This window comes from Garra rufa, chromosome 8, assembly GCF_049309525.1.
Source record: "Garra rufa chromosome 8, GarRuf1.0, whole genome shotgun sequence".
Lineage (NCBI taxonomy): Eukaryota > Metazoa > Chordata > Actinopteri > Cypriniformes > Cyprinidae > Garra > Garra rufa.
Genome location: NC_133368.1, coordinates 7341804 through 7358382, shown reverse-complemented (window position 1 = coordinate 7358382; position 16579 = coordinate 7341804). Strand labels below are relative to the sequence as shown.

General features: G+C 37.2%; 1 protein-coding gene across 1 annotated transcript in view; it reads right to left on the bottom strand.

Annotated features, from left to right (window-relative positions):
* mgat4a (alpha-1,3-mannosyl-glycoprotein 4-beta-N-acetylglucosaminyltransferase A) overlaps nucleotides 1–16579 on the bottom strand; it is a 77700-nt gene that overhangs the window by 32022 nt on the left and 29099 nt on the right. The window contains exons 3-5 of the mRNA XM_073845814.1: nucleotides 15213–15380; nucleotides 14536–14676; nucleotides 3240–3373 (exon numbers count right to left, since the gene is read on the bottom strand). Of these exons, the coding sequence (XP_073701915.1) occupies nucleotides 3240–3373; nucleotides 14536–14676; nucleotides 15213–15380 (443 nt within the window). The remainder of the gene's footprint in view (nucleotides 1–3239; nucleotides 3374–14535; nucleotides 14677–15212; nucleotides 15381–16579) is intronic.

Below are 16579 nucleotides of genomic sequence, written 5' to 3'. Positions count from 1 at the left end.
AGAAAGAAAGATAAAATTACTGACCCCAAACTTTGAACAGTATTGTATATTGTTACAAAAAGATGTCTATTTTACATAAATGCTGTTCTTTTCAAACTTTTATTCAAAGAATCCTGAAAAAAGTATTAAAACAGAAAACCACTATTTTAAATTGCAATATTTCACAATATTTCTGCATTTTTAATCAAATAAACGCAGTCTTAATGAGCAGAAAAGCTTCTTTAGAAAATATTAAAAAATCTTACTGATCCCAGACTTTTGAATGGCAGTGTATATATATAGAGAAATGTTTTTCACTTTAAGATTTACTAAACTCAGGATCAATTTTTACCTCCCACCCTGTGTTCAGACAAACAAAATTGTGGCAACAGATGAAGCGAGAGACAAATCCTGCCGGGTATGTCTGTGTGTTCCTCTTGCTCTACCCTTCAGACGGCAGCATAAAAGCATAGAGACCCCTGTTCTCAGCGTGAACCGCCCGCACCCCTCAACGGGTGGTAACAAGACAACAAACAACAAACCCTGCTGACCCAATGCAGCCATTTACAAAGCCGGTGATGGTCTCACGACTCAAATCTTACACTGAGCGTCAAGTAAACATGACACAGTAGCAAAACTGTTTAAATGAGTCCTATTATACTTTGAGCACTTTAAAGGGGTCATGAACTGCCTTTTTATTATTTTGTACTGTTCTCTGAGGTCCCCTTATAATGTTATCAAGAGTTTTACATCAAAAACATTATAATTTTAAAGTAATAGGCTATTTTCTGAGCTGTTTTGACCCCCATCATGAGAATGCTGTGTTTGAATAGGCGTGGCACATTGTAGACTCAGAAGTAAACACCCCCTGCAATAATCGGCTAACACTTGTGTATGTTTAACAGCCTACATCCTTCACAGATGGACGCATTATTACTCTACATATCAAATGATCAGTAATAACAGACACTTGTGTCTTGCGACATTGCTGTGCTGACTATATTGAATCAGAAAGTATTGTCTTTTTAGTTTCAATCTTTCTGAAAATATTGTATTGAAGGCAATGCAAAAACTGTTTTCCCACAACTTTGCACTGCACAGCATCTTGCTGTCTTCAGGGCCATCTTTATCATTTGTTTTTTTGCTTAGACCTACGTTTGCCTCTCTAGTTACTACATGCGTGAATCGGTGGGCAGGGCTAAACAGGCAGCGATGTAGACGCAGAAGTAGATCTTCTTCTGTGGAGGCAGTGTTTAGCCACACTATTACATCATAAAGTGGCACATTCCTGTGGCAGATTGGCTTCAATATAAGCTGTTTTTTGACTAACGAGAAAGTTTTGAGTTCTGAAACTAACAGGATGTTTTTATAGTACAAATGACCCCTTATATTTAAAAAAAAATAAAAATAAAAAACAAGGAATTTTTGGTTTCTCAGTACATGACCAATTTAAACTTTCTTTAGTGTGTTATGTTGATGCTTAAGCACAAAAAAGATCTGCAAAGTCCACTCCAAAGAGAGTTAATCTCTATATGTGACCCTGGACCACAAAACCAGTCATAAGGTTACATTTTACAAAACTGAGATGTACACATAATAAATAAGCTTTCTATTGATATATGATTTGTTAGGATAGGACAATATTTGGCCGAGATACATCTATTTGAAAATCTGGAATCTGAGGGTGCAAAAAAATCTAAATACTGAGAAAATCACCTTTAAATTTCTCCAAATTAAGTTCTTAACAATGCATATTACTAATAAAAAATTACATTTTGATATATTTATAGTAGGAATTTTACAAAATATCTTTATAGAACATGATCTTTACTTAATTTCCTAATGATTTTTGGCATAAAAGAAAAATCAATAATTTTGACCCATACAATGTATTTTTGGTTATTGCTACAAATATACCCCAGCGACTTAAGACTGGTTTTGTGGTCCAGGGTCACATTAGTAAGCACTATTTCTGAACTTCCTCAAACGCCTTGATTTTTCTTCCTAGTAACTTCACAATATTCCTAATTTAAAAGGGTTAGTTCACCCAAAAATGAAAATTAGCCCATTATTTGCTCACCCTCAAGCCATCCTAGGCATATATGACTTCCTTCTTTTAGACGAATCCAATCGGAGTTATATATATATATAAAAAAAGTCCTCGCTCTTTCAAGCTTCATAATGGCAATAGGTGGGTGTTTCTCTTCATCAGTCCAAAACAAGTCCAATAAAGTTCATCCATCCATAATAAAAAGTGCCTCCAGTGGGTAAATAAAGGCCTTCTTTAGTGAATAAATGCATTTTTTGTGAGAAAAATATCCATATTCAAAACATAAGAATCACTTTAATATAGCTTGCGCTCACTGTTGCACACAGAAGCAGCTCCGGGTGGATAACGTAGGATGTCAGCGTTGTGCATGCGCCTGTGAGTCTCGTGAAAACCAACGTTTGTTCACAGGAGCAAAGGAAGCAAAGTTTCCTTACTTTAGCAAATGAAAACCAGACTCCTCTTGGCTTATATAAAAATCCTCTGACATTCTTCTTTACAAATCTTTGTTTGGTACTTCTAATCCGTAATCTCTCCACTTGCGCACCCACGTTCATCACTTTTGCACAGTGCATACACAACGCCGACATCCTCCATCATCCAACCAGAGCTGCTTCAGTGTACAACAGTGAGCGCAAGCTACATTAGGTGATTATTACGTTTTAAATATGAGGTTTTTTTTACAAAAACGCATCAATTCACTACAGGAGGCCTTTATTTACCCCTGGAACTGTGTGAGGCACTTTTTATGGATGGATGCACTTTATTGGACTTGTTCTGAACTTATGCCACGATAAAGCTTAAAAGAGCCAGGATCATTTTTAATATAACTCCGATTGGATTCGTCTGAAAGAAGGAAGTCATTTACACCAAGGATGGCTTGAGGGTGAGTAAATAATGGGCTAATTTTGGTTGACTTGTGGTAGTAGTGCGTTGTCACTCTGCCTAAGAGAAGCAGTTCCACACATTTAATATACTGACACACATGTGATTCACAGACATAACCAACATTACATGAATGTTTTTTGCATGCTTTTGACAAAACCCATGTGTGAGAACTGCTTGTTTAGTCTATGCTTGCATGTGAGAATGGCACAGTAATTTCCATCATAACAAGCTGCTTATAACAAATCTTCACAAACAGGAAGACAGAGCTAGCCACAATCCTCACACCCAAACACACCTTCGCAACCCAATGAGAAAAAATGCTCACCTCTCCCACAAACACTATGATGACGCAGTCGAGCTTCTCCTCCGCCGAGAGTTTATCGATGAGTGAATGAAGCGTCTCTGACAGGTATGACTTCACTTTCCGCTTCACCGTGGGGATGCCCATCACCATGGAAACTGCACAGAAAAGAGAGAAAAAAAACTCAATTCGAGTCTCATAAACTCAGTTTACCAACACATCATACAGTCATCGCCTGGCGGATGACAAACTACTCTAAATAACATGAAAGAGGTTTGTTTAGAAACTGTCATACTAGACGAATATATGACACAGAGGTTGACTGAGGTTCTGCGGCTGTATTATAGGCTATATGTCGAACGTCACCTGACCAGCCCCGGAAAACAGGTCTCATTGCTTCCGCTTGTCGGAGAACGTGTTAATAGCCGTAATAAATAATGGCGATATCGACGGACTTTTAAGGTAATCAGTAAAAACAAGCCAGCTGTTTATTGTGGACGTTTCATTCGATATTTATATATAAATGTTAGTGAAAAGAATAAAAATTTAAAACTTTTATATATCAATCCACATATGTGATGGACATTGGTTATGATAATTTTTAGTGTCTACTTTGAATGAATCTTGAGTAAATCATGTTCATATTTAAAGAGGGATATGCAAAACGCGTGAACCGGAAGCAACGAGACCTGTTTAGCAGAAAACGGAAGCCTGTTGGGCATAACCCCTATTCTGGCTTGAAATCTCAAATCTGAAATATGAAAGAAGGGGCTTCCACAGCCCAGACATTAAAGACACACATGGACGTGCCCAGGGCAAACACATTACTCTGCTCTATTGTACTGCTTCTCTGAGCATCATAAAAGCAATGAAATTCAGCTTCCATTCAGGAAGGAAGAAAAGCAAAGCACAAGAACAGAGATTCTGACTCCTGGTATATACATAATGAGCAAACAAGATACTCAACAAGGGACCAATTACAAATGTTAACAACATGAGAGGGACATTGCATTGTTCTTTTACACGACTAGCGTAGACAGTAAAAAACAGATATTTGCACCTGCTCATTATCAAATCATGGCTTTATTTGATTCATTTGTTTTCTTTGTGTTAGTTAAAACATGGCGATGTTGTATTAATTTGTTTCATCATTTTAAAGCAGTTAAATCATGGCCACAATTTAACTAAACTGAGTGAATAATTTAGACAATTAGACACAAAATGTATTCAAATTCCCACATTATCACATTTATTCGGTAATGGTAATAAAATATGACAAGAACTCAAATGTTAAACTGTGACAGAACAAATTCATCTTAATAAATGTCAGATAACTTTGATAGAAATGTATGTATGCTATGCATCAGAACTAGGGGTGCAACGGATCATAGATGATCCGTGATCCGTACGGACCAGCCCCCACGGTTCGGCACGCATGTGATTCGCGGATTAACTGTTAAATTTATCCATCATAGAGTAGAAGTTTATAATTTGCACGTTTTGTCTCGCCAGTTTACCCATTCAAACATTTTTAAACCATTGCAGCAAAAGGGAACACGCGCGCTGTTTATTTCTTTATTTTTACCGCTGCCGCACACACCAGAAGCGAGCACGCGCACAGAGAGAGAGGCACGTGATTCAAACTGCGCGATTCACAGATTGATTTCTCTTTAACTTCTCTTGAACGGAAACATACATACGAAGTTATGTTTAAATACCCGTTGTTTTATTCTGGTAAACACAGTCGGTTATGTCTTCAGTGAACCGAAACAGCTGAGAAAGAGATGCGTGCCAGTATTAGGTACGCGCATTAGGCCTTAAAGAGACAGCATCCTATAAATGCCTGCAGTGAGAAGCACTAGCTATTTTACAATGAATTATTAAATTTCTGCACCTGAATACTAGTATTATTGATTTTATTATTAACTTTATGTTGTATTCATCTACACTTGTCATTTGTGTAATTGTTCTTGTTTTGTTACTGACTTTATTAGTTCAGCTGGTAGTTTTTGCTGTGGATTAGAAATACTTAAAGTAAGCATTCAGTAATTAATTAAAAACAAACTTTTTTGTTTTGTTTGTTTTTTGCTGATCCGATCCGTGACTCAAAATCCGTGAATGATCCGAACCGTGAGTTTTGTGATCCGTTGCACCACTAATCAGAACATGGTCAGGTCAAAGTGTCAAGTCAAATTTTTGGTCCCAAATTTGTATCAATTTTACTAGTAGTCCACTGCATGAAGAATTTTTTGGGTATAACACGCACAGTTTACTATAGTTTGCTATTCTCACTTACATAAATGAACTATAGTGTCCTGCACCCACTAGTAAAAAAAAACCCCATCAAATTATATCTGGTGTCTGAATAATTTTATTTTGACTGTATATTTTACTTACTTTTTTAATATTGTTTGAACGACATACAAAAAAAGTAAATAAAATAAATAAATAAAACAACTTCTGTCTTTCCAAGTTCCTATCTATCCATCTATCTTTATCTATATATATATATATAAATAAATAAATAAAATGATTAAAAAAAACATAGGTAATTTACAAAATATCATCATGGAACATGATCTTTACCTAATATTCTAATGATTTTTGGCATAAAAGAAAAATCGATCATTTTGACCCATACAATGTATTTTTGGCTATTGATGCAAATATACCTGTGCTTCTTATGACTGGTTTTGTGGTCGAGGGGTAACAAATTCAGTTGTTTTCTGTAAGGGGTAGGATAGAATAAAGTTGTTTGTACAGAACCATTGTACAAAAACTATTACGTCTATGGTATGTTCCTGTCAACCACATATGCAAGAATACATGTGTGTGTGTGTGAGTCGATTTAAGCGACAGACTGGCGGAAGCCCTATCACACTTCATCAGCAACACACAGAAGATAGTAAAATATGCCCTCGTTCTGCACTGTTCTCCACTGCAAGACAGAAAGCGTTTTTAAGAGGTAACACCACGTGGGTAAGGAGTAAAGTAGGTTGAGGATCAAAGAGAGACAGAGGGAGAGATAGAGAGAGCACATTAAAGAGAGGAAGTTTATCAGACAGAGAGGTAAAGCACCTGAGAGAAAGAAAAAGTAAAAGTGGCACATACATTTTTTTTTTTTAAACATGTTTTTAAGTTAATGTGCATTCAACACAAGTCTCCCTCTCCTACGCCACCTCTTCTCTTTCACAAAAGTAGCATTTGGCCTTCAGGCGCTCGGTTACATAAAGAGTCGCTGAGCTGCATCATTCTCCCAGAATGCTCTTTCTTCGCTCCTTAGCAGCAGTATGTGAAGTCTGTATGCTTCTCTTTGAGACAGCCACTCAACGTGCCTTGAGACTAAACTACGGCAGATTTATACACAGACTGTCTCTAGGGACGTTACAGTGCCTTACTGAGGAGAAAAACAGCATGTTTGAGACAGTAGGGGGTTTCACTGAAACCCTATATTGCTGAACATTTTCATTCTATAATGTGAGCCTCTCAAAGTTTTCAGACCTTTCTTTTTCATTGTGCATATCAAGGGTTTTCAGTCTTTGCAGTTTTAGGCATCCCCATTCAGGCTCTTAGCAAACCCAGGGACACCCAACATAAAAAGGTTAGATTTTTTCATTAACAACTGACAATTGACAAAAATGAACAGCATTGTATTATATAATAAATTGCATGACGTGTGTTCGTTGAACATGTTTTTAGTTCTGAATTAAATTCATTTTGATATTTCTATCATGAACTCTCAGAAGATTTTGGCATGGTAATGGATATGGCAATGTTAATGTATTTGGTCTTGGTGGAATAGATCTGCCACACTGCTGTCTGTTATTGCTATTGTTATCAATTATTGCTGTTGCTTCTGCAAAGCAAGTACAGGAACTTGCTACTGCCAATATATACACCGATTTATGACAAGCTGCAGCTGCACAAATAGCATATATAATAACCCATAGCAGATCTCTACAGGTGGAGCTGGGGAGGTGGAGGGTTTCAGAGGAAAAAGCGTGAACAATGCTCTTTTAAATGCTAACCAGCCAACATGAACCAATCAGCTTGGCCAAGTGGTTTAACGCTGTGAATATCATCAGTTTGTGTTACGACCCATCTGCCTGCACCATCTAAAGTTTCATGACAGAACTTGGAATATATTTAGTGCCATAAAGACTCAAATATCAGGCTTTAATGACTTTCCAGATATCATGATGAAGGGCGAAAATTTAACTCTTGAAATAAAAACCTTAAGCAACCTGGCATATTCCTGTATTATTATTTATTTTAAAAACATGAATATAACTTTACTACTTAATTGACAAAATGTTGTCTGCCAAATTAAAAGTAATGTGATGCGACCAAAGAAAGTCATATGGTATAACAAGCATGCAAAAACATGCAGAAGAAAAAAAAAAATGTGTCAATGTCAAAAAGTCTCTTTTTACAACAAGACAAAGTCAGCTGGTACAACTCTCCAGAAACTTATATTTCTGAATTAATAATTCACAATATTAATAAAAACACCTTTTAATTAAAAATGTATTTCATACGTTATTTTTTTTTACATGGTTATACCACATGACATTCAGTCATTAAATTTAATGGTATAAATATTTTGCAAAACCTTTCCTTTTCTGCTTTTTAGTCATTGGCTTTCAAGGATTCAAGGATTTTTCTTCATATAGTGACATTCAATGGGGTTCAAAAGGATGAAGGCAGTTTCAATGCAGCTTCAAAGGGCTCTACACAATCCCAGCCAAGGAATAAGGTTCTTATCTAGCAAAACAATATATAAATTTGTATATTTTTTTGTAGAAAATGACCTACTTGCAACATCTGTATGAACCACAAATGCTCACCTTGAACTACCTCCAATTCACGCATTACATAGTTACGTTAGAAAGGTCACGTGTGATGTAGATAGAAGTACCGACCAAGTGTTTACAAAGCAAACACGCAAAGAAAGTCAAATGCCCTTTACAAAAAAAAAGGTAAAACAATGATGGTGGATGAGTTTTTCGCCTCACCCTACCTTTTTGAACTGGCATACACAGACCAAGAACTAACCACGCATGACGTTTTTCCAACGTGATTATGTAGTTTGTGAAGTCAAGCTGGTGCAAGATGAGCATTTGTGGTTAAAAAAGTACTGATCACTAGGGGTGCAACGGTTCTCGGTAAAAACCGGAACTGTCCCGTTCTCCTCCCACGGTTCGGTACGTACCAGGACCGCGGTTCAACTTGAAACTGACAACGCATCTGTAATATGTTTTAAATAGGGGTGTGACGAGATCTCGTGGCACGAGTAGCCAATTTGGCCCCCTGCCATTTTTTTATTTATATTTTATTTTCATATATATTGTTGTTGTTGTTGTTTCTGTTGCCTGCCGAATGTACTAAAGTGATTATTTCCAAATTCGCCATTCAATAATAATACTCTAATAAATCGTAATCCGGTTCGTCTTGACTGACAATGCAATTCGCCACGCTCACGCTCGCTCCGCCCATCCGCGCGTCCGCCAAAAGAATGCAAGACTCGAGTGGAGCAGTGACTCGAAACTGTCCTGTTCAGTACTTCATTTACAGGTCAGATACATCTGTAAATAGACTATTGTAGTTTTGTTTACTTAGTTAAGCATTAAACTGCTTGCAAATATTATCAATAGCAGCCAGTTTGCTGCAAAATTAACAAAATGGCATAATTTTGTAAAGAGTAGAAACTTAGCAGACAAATATTCACATTGTTTTATAACACGTTTAGAGGGAGCTTAGGCTAACAACAATACAACCCTTACAAAAATTAACCATGTTTTCACTAAAAACCAAAAACCATTGTTACTATAGTTAAACTATGGTAACCACAAATTAAAAAAGGTTTTGCTGCACTTTATGGTATTTGTAGTAAAATTCTGGTTATACAAATTGTAATCAAAATGCCAAAAAAAAAACAAAAAAAAAAAAAAACACAGTTACTACTATACTTTCACCATAGGCCTAATTAAACCATGGTTAATTTTCCTAAGGACAATAATGCAAAAAAAAAAAAAAAAAAAATCAGTATTAGGATTTTACTAAAGATATATTCAAGATGTAGCTATTATTGTAGGCCAACAGTTTTGACATTTGGGCAAGATAAAACAATAGCACATGGTCCTAATGTAATACTAACATTTTTATAAAAAGGTAAATGGAAGTTCAAGAGAGCGTGGCACCAGCCAATGGATTATACTTTTTATGTGATAATAATAATGGCTTTACAAAAAAAAAAAAATATTGTCCATGGTTTCAGAATTTGTTGTGGATTTTTGGGATGGCCTGGATGAGTGTGAGATTTCCCGGCCTGAAATTTTGTCCCAGTCCGCCCCTGCTCTTGTATATCGGAGTCTAGGCACGCATACGTCCGCTATTGATTCACAAACTATTCATGCTTTCAGGGCTCTGATCCATAGTATTTTTGCGTGAAATTTTAAAGTATTTTCATAGTTGTCAAAATGAATGTCCTGTGAGTGTTTTATAATGAATGCTCACCCATAGAGGTGGATCTTGTAAGGGTCAGTGGTGTTTATGCACATATGAGCACCAGCATCAACAGATTTAGAATGTATTTGCTGTATTTTTCATTTGTGTGTTTATTTTACAATGGATACAAACAGAAGATATTCCGTCAGTCCAGTTCACAAGGACAGGTTTAGTGAGTGGTCTTTTGGCATTTCCCTGTTGTTCTGTTTGGCAGGTTCGCTTACTTAAAAAATACTCTGAAGTTGTAAAGAATGTCCGAATTAAAGAATTCAGGAGATTTAAATCTGTATATATGTTAAAAAGTTTGAACTGAGCAGAGGGTTTTCTTTTAAATTCAAAAATATAGTTTTAATTTAAAGTTTGTTTGTTTGTTTGTTTGAGGTTTTATATAACATGCATTAGAAGAATAAAAAGGCAAAACAAACGTTTTGGTTAATAAAAAAGGTTTAAAAATAAACACCTTTAGAGGAAATGTCAGGCATAGGGGGGCCTTGCAAAATTGACCCGAGAAGGAGGTGGGCCCCGGCACAGTTTCTGTACCTAAAAACTAATGTTAGACCTACCTAAAAAAACGACTATTGATACTCTATTGTATTTATTTGTGTTGTTGCTTCTAGTTAGATTATTCGTATTTCTTTACTTTTAAATTTTTTTCCCTAAACATAGCACATGTACCGAAACCGTGACTCTAAAACCGTGATACAAAGTAAGTTGAACCGTTGCACCCCTACTGATCACCATTAAAGTCCACTATATGAAGAAAAATTTTTCCTCAAAAACCCTTATTTCTTTTTGATTAAAGAAAGAAAGACATTAATATCGTGGATGACATGGGATTGAGTAAATTATCAGGAAACTTTTATTCTGGAAGTGAACTAATCTTTTAATGTTCATAGAGTTGTTATGAATATTTCAGATCTTCTTCATGGACTCCTAACAAACAAGTGTTTGCAAACCCGAGTCTATATCGATCAGAGGGTGGTGTTGAGCGTAAGATATGGTGCACAGTCTCTAGGGTCTGGGCAGAAGAAGATGTCCCCATTTACAGCTCTAAAAATAGCCCTCTAAGCCACGATCTCATTGAGAAGAGAGGGACCGCAGGCACAGGCACGGGCACGAGCCAGAGCCGGCCGCAGTCTTGCCCACAGACAGTCTGGAAACAGGAGGCTGAGATTACTGTAGCCAGCAGGAGAGGTCCGTCTGTGAGTTTGAAGGAGGCGGGCGTAGAGCATGGGTGGGCTTCAGCTTTCCAAAAACAACGAGTTCGCTCTGTTTTTCCCATATGCTCAGAAAAACAACCTCCTCGTGTGACAGGGGTCAGTCACACAAGGTTTTTTTGACATTCTCTAACGTCATTGTTGTCATTCACTGCAGTCTGTCCCAGCATAGGATGTCGCTTGTAATAAAGCCACCTAGCCGTTGCCTGAACTCATCTGTCGTTAACCCACATACTGCCTGATACAGTATAGTGCCGCACAATGTGTCATACAAACAAGAACAAAATAGAGCTCGCCACAAAAGAGCACGACAGCTCCAGGCTTAGGGTGTCGATTAGCCAGATCAGTGGATTGGTCACTACGCCAGGAAAAAAAAAAAAAAAAGCCAAAACCCAGCCAAACAACCAGGGCTGCAACCACTACAGACATTGAGGGGACACTGACTAATATGCACATTAATAATCAAAAGATTCTTTAACTTTTACATTTCGTCTAATGATTTTAAATATTTGGTTACATCCCTACAATCACAACTACTATTTTTTCTTATTTCATTAAAAAAATGCGGTATTTTGCAGTATTTTAATGCTGCAAGTTTTAAAGGGGTCATCAGATGCAAAAATCACTTTTACATGTTTGAACTGAAATTTGTGTTGGTAGTATGTGTACACAACTACCCTATAAAGATAAAAATACACCCAGTGTTTTTTTTTTTAAATCCCCATAAATCATAAGCACAGTCTCAGATCAAGCCTAACACAGATTCTTGGCAGAGTGTAAAAATGAGTATAATTTTTTTTGAATAGCCTTTCCGAATAATGTGCTAGTTAGAAAGTTCCGTGACGAATGCGGCTAAAGTTAACAATCTCAGAGAACTGCTCGTCACTCCACAGAAGAGAGGGGTGGGGTGAGCAGAGTTCATTAGCATTTAAATGGGCATGCACCGAAACAGGTTGCTGTGAAAAGAGCCGTTTTTGACAAGCTAAAAAGGGTGTTTTTACACTACCATTAAAGGTGCCATAGAATGCATTGAGAGAATATTTTAAATTGTTCTCTGATATCTACATAGAAGGTATTTGGCATAGGAAAGGGCAAAAAATCTCCAGAAATGGTTTTACAGGTCCATTTACAACCCTAGAATTTGCCCCTAGAATGAAATGCTGTTATTTGGAAGCTTCATGAATATTAATGAGCTCTGCTCTGATTGGCTGTTTCACAGAGCTCAATAGCTCGCACATGGATAAAAATATATATTTAATTAGGAGCTCTAGCCGCTTTTAATATGCGGTTTGTTGAATCTGCCGTTTTGAATCGCTGACATTTTAGTTTCATTACTGTGATCGCTCTGTGTAAAGTTACAATGCAGAGGGAGTGCTTCTTACCACACAAGTTGAGCTGCTCGTCAGTGATTCTCAAGATCTGTAAATCATTCGCCATCATCAGGCAGTTATTTCTCCATCATTCACCATCATCAGAGCAGTCATCTCTCTGTTTATGTGGTAAGTGAAATCCTATGTATAGCAATGTAACAGGCTAGCGCTAGCATTAAGCTAACCGTGTCCCTTGAGTGACTTGCCTTGTTTAACTGATGTTCTGACGTTAGTGATGATTGGGCGATGCAAATGTTGGAGGCGTAACTATTAACGATCTCGGGAAAGTTTCATAACAGTCCGGTATATGTTGGAATTGACCTATTTTTCGGTGGTCTTTTGCAAATACTAGCTTTATATAAGAAGGTGGAAACGATGGTGTTTGAGACTCATGGTATGTCATCTCCATGTACTGAACTGTTATTATTTAACTATGCCAAGGTAAATTCAGTTTTCCATTCTATGGCACCTTTAAAAAAAATTAAACCAAAGTATGTTATAGACTTTACATTAAGACCCTAAAGAATCATATCAACTTGTGGAAAACGGGCATCCGATGACCCCTTTAAATTGGTGGGGAGTGCTCAAAAATGTGTTGAACATCCACACTGGTTTTTGTTGTGGAAATCGAGGGGAAGAAAAACAAACTATGTAAAATGCAACCAACCACATATTCATGCACAGATCAGACAACAAACAGGCTTAACAGCTCAAAGGGAAGAGAAAATAAATGTATATATTTGAATATATAATGTTCAATGTTCAAAATGTAAAAACAGGAAAAAATTAGTGTGCACAGTTAAGTACCTCATATCGGCCAATATGGTAGTTAACACTGAATGAATGAATGAATGAATGAATGAATGGATGATCAGCTATTTCAAATATCCTTAATTTAATGTCAAATTTAATAAATACGTTTTTTACTTTTACAATAATGATATGATATGATATGATATATAGAACTCTAATACCATGATTTAAACCAAAAATGCATTATAATTAGGGATGGGCGATATAACCAAAATCTTATCATGATAAGAATAATTTTATTTCACAGTAATGATATATATCACCATATACTTATTTTTGCTTTAAATAAGGTCTTTATTTACTATAGAAATTTCTTAATTCTTGTCACCAGTGTCAATATTACAAAATACTAATACTAGCCTAAAAAAACAGACATCAGGAATATCAGACTGCTGTCACTTTAAGAGCTGCCCAGATCCAATATACTGTTACACATGTTTTCTTTCTCAGCTGTTTGCTTTCACTTAAACCTAACTTACTGTGTCTATGTGCAAAGACAGACATTTTAACACATAAAAGTGTGTACTGAACCGTTCAAGGCCTATAAAGTGGAAAAAATAACTTTGTTCAATACTCCCACGCTATATGAACACCATCTTCATTTGAGCGCGCCTCACAAACAGCACACACATATAGCAAAATAAGTTCTCTTTTCAACGGCTTAAAATCACTCGTTTTTAAACCACTATGATTAAAAACACATGCAATGATAAGTTTTCATGATTACCTAGCACACCAACACATGAGCCTATAAGCACAATAGAGATGACAGTCCAAAATCTCTTTGGTTGACAAATTTTTACTGGTTAATTGTGTCTATCAGTATATCGCACAACTGCGCCACCCCCCCAAAAATTTTGGTAAGTGGCTTCTATTCCTTATGTTCCCATAAGTATCCTCTGCATAACCCTCGCTGAACCCAGGAGGGCTTGATTCCTCTAATGAGAATTTGATAGGCCTGTTGTGGGTGTGTGCAGGAGGAACAAAAGGTCTCTGGGTCTCCACTCAGGGCCGCTGGCTGCAGCTTCAGCTCTGACACAGTGACCGAACCTGTGACAGCCTGTGGATAACAAGCGTGTAACACAATACGACAAGCAAGGACGCGGCAGACAGCAACACCCCGCTGTTTGGGTGAAAATGTGAGGAATGGAGGGTGAAAAACAAACTCCACATGACAGCTCAGAGTCTTAACAAGGCCATAACAGTGATTAGCATTTTGTCTAGTGAGCTTGGCTAAAGAACAGTGAAAACTAGCACAGTTTAGTCATTAATCAATGTCTGGTCACATTCAAAGGACGTACAAACTTCAGGTCTGATTTAAAGAGTGATATTTCAGTCGGTTTATCAGATCTACTGTGAGTGCTGGAATTACAGGATTTAAAATGTTGATGGATAGTACGCTGTTTGGCTCACCTCCGGTACGTCCCTGGCCCACCTGTACGGCAGGATGCAGGCTGCCTTCATTGTTGAGCAAGTGAGGCAGATGGTGGTAGATATTTGGCACCTGGAGGGGCTTCCTGTGAGCCAACTCCTTCAACAACTTCTGTGTCTCATCTGTAATAAAACCATAGTACTTCAGCACTTAAAATATATATAAACTGTGTTAAAAAATTATTTCAAATTCATTAAAGTACTTAGAAGTTTAAATACATTACCCAAAAAGGCAAATCAAACAACACTCTAGGCTAAACTGCATTATCCAGCTGTTCCTTGGAAACTTAAGCAACAATATTTGCTCTAAATGAATGTTTGGCTTTGCCTTTTTGTCTGATTTTCAAATACTTTTTTGATTCACAGCTTTTAATGTTATAATTGCTTTGGATCATGGCTTACAACTTTTTTTTATTTAATCCTTATGGGAAAACTGAATAGGAAAAATTCTTCTGGAACCAAAGCAGGCACTGCTGCGCTTTTTAATAACAGGTAGGTAAATAAACTGCTTGCAATTTAGAAAATAGGAAGCAGCTACACAAAGAATATATTTGTTCCCACTAATTTGAGGAACATATGCTAGTTCATTGACAGATGACAATATGGTCATTATGACACACACAACTCTTTTGTGTATATCTATGTTAACATCCAGTAACCTGAGAAGTTGGAGAGAGCATCTTTGCTGCCGTTGGTCTCTGCGATGGCACGTCTGAACTGCTCGAGGATGGCGTTGAGCTCAGAGGAGCGCTGGAGGGTTCGGTGCTCCGCCACACGCAGACGCTCCCTCAGGGCATGAAACTCCCTCTGATAGGCTACCAACTTTTCTAAAGAGAGAAGAAGGGGGGCGGACAGAGAGAGAGAGGCATAACGTAAGGTCAGAATCATGCAGTGCCGGTAATTAAATTAAAGTATTACTATACATTAGGGGTGGGCGGTACACCGGTATCATAGTTATCACCGGTGTGACATTGCGCCACGATATGGATTTTCTAATACCGTCAATACCGTAATAAATCTATTATGTGCCTTGAACGGCTGCATTTACATCAACAATAGCTCATTCTAAATAATAAGGCACTAAAGTTTAATTTGCCTGCGACTGTTTGTCAATTGCGTGCGCACATACAGTCAGTGCGTTTACACCAAACGCCAAGCGAGCATGCGCATCGCGTCACTCACTCAGTTTATCCGCGGGAGGTTTCCCTATCACTCGCGCGAATAACAACACGGCGCGATTGACCATGGCGGAGATAAATACGATCGCTGCTTTGTTCCTGTTGTGCAAGTTCTAAATGCACCGAAAAGCCAAACGCCGAAGTGTCTAGGCTCACAGCAAAGTAATGTATCAGAGACATATCTCATACCTCATTCCTTCTATAAACAAAGTGTAGATAGTATAAGTAAGAGATTGATCGCAGTACAGAGAGCGTCGTTGATTATAATAGAGCTTTGTGATATCGCAAACTAAGATGAGGAACAGCTTTTAATATTTTTATGGGAGTTCGTAAATGAGATAATTTAATACAGCCGTTAAATAAACAAGACGTTATTATCAAGTGACTTACATTGTCTGAGAATAACACTATGCCCGATTTTGGTCTGTTTCGTCGTCTAAATTTATTCTGGGACAAGACACACTGCTGTGTTTAAATGAAGATGCGCAGTTCTCCAATAAAACACAGTAGTGTTTCCTTTATAAGTGAACATGCGTTTTAAACTAATCTAGTGAAATGATTCAATTTCCCATTCATAATGAGAGTCACTTGAATGAACCATGTGTTCAAACGAATCAAATGAACAATACGATTCAGTAAATAATTTCAGTGTCTTGCCGCCACCTGCTGGCAGATCCTTTCAGTTATTGAAATCTTAAATACTTGTGTATTCCAAATTTTATTTTAAAAACACTAATCTCAACATGAATTTATAGATTTAATTGCACTCATGGCACCTCTGAGCCTCATTTTCATGGACGACACTATAAAAATGAAGACAGAAATCTTGCTGATCATTATTACTTGCT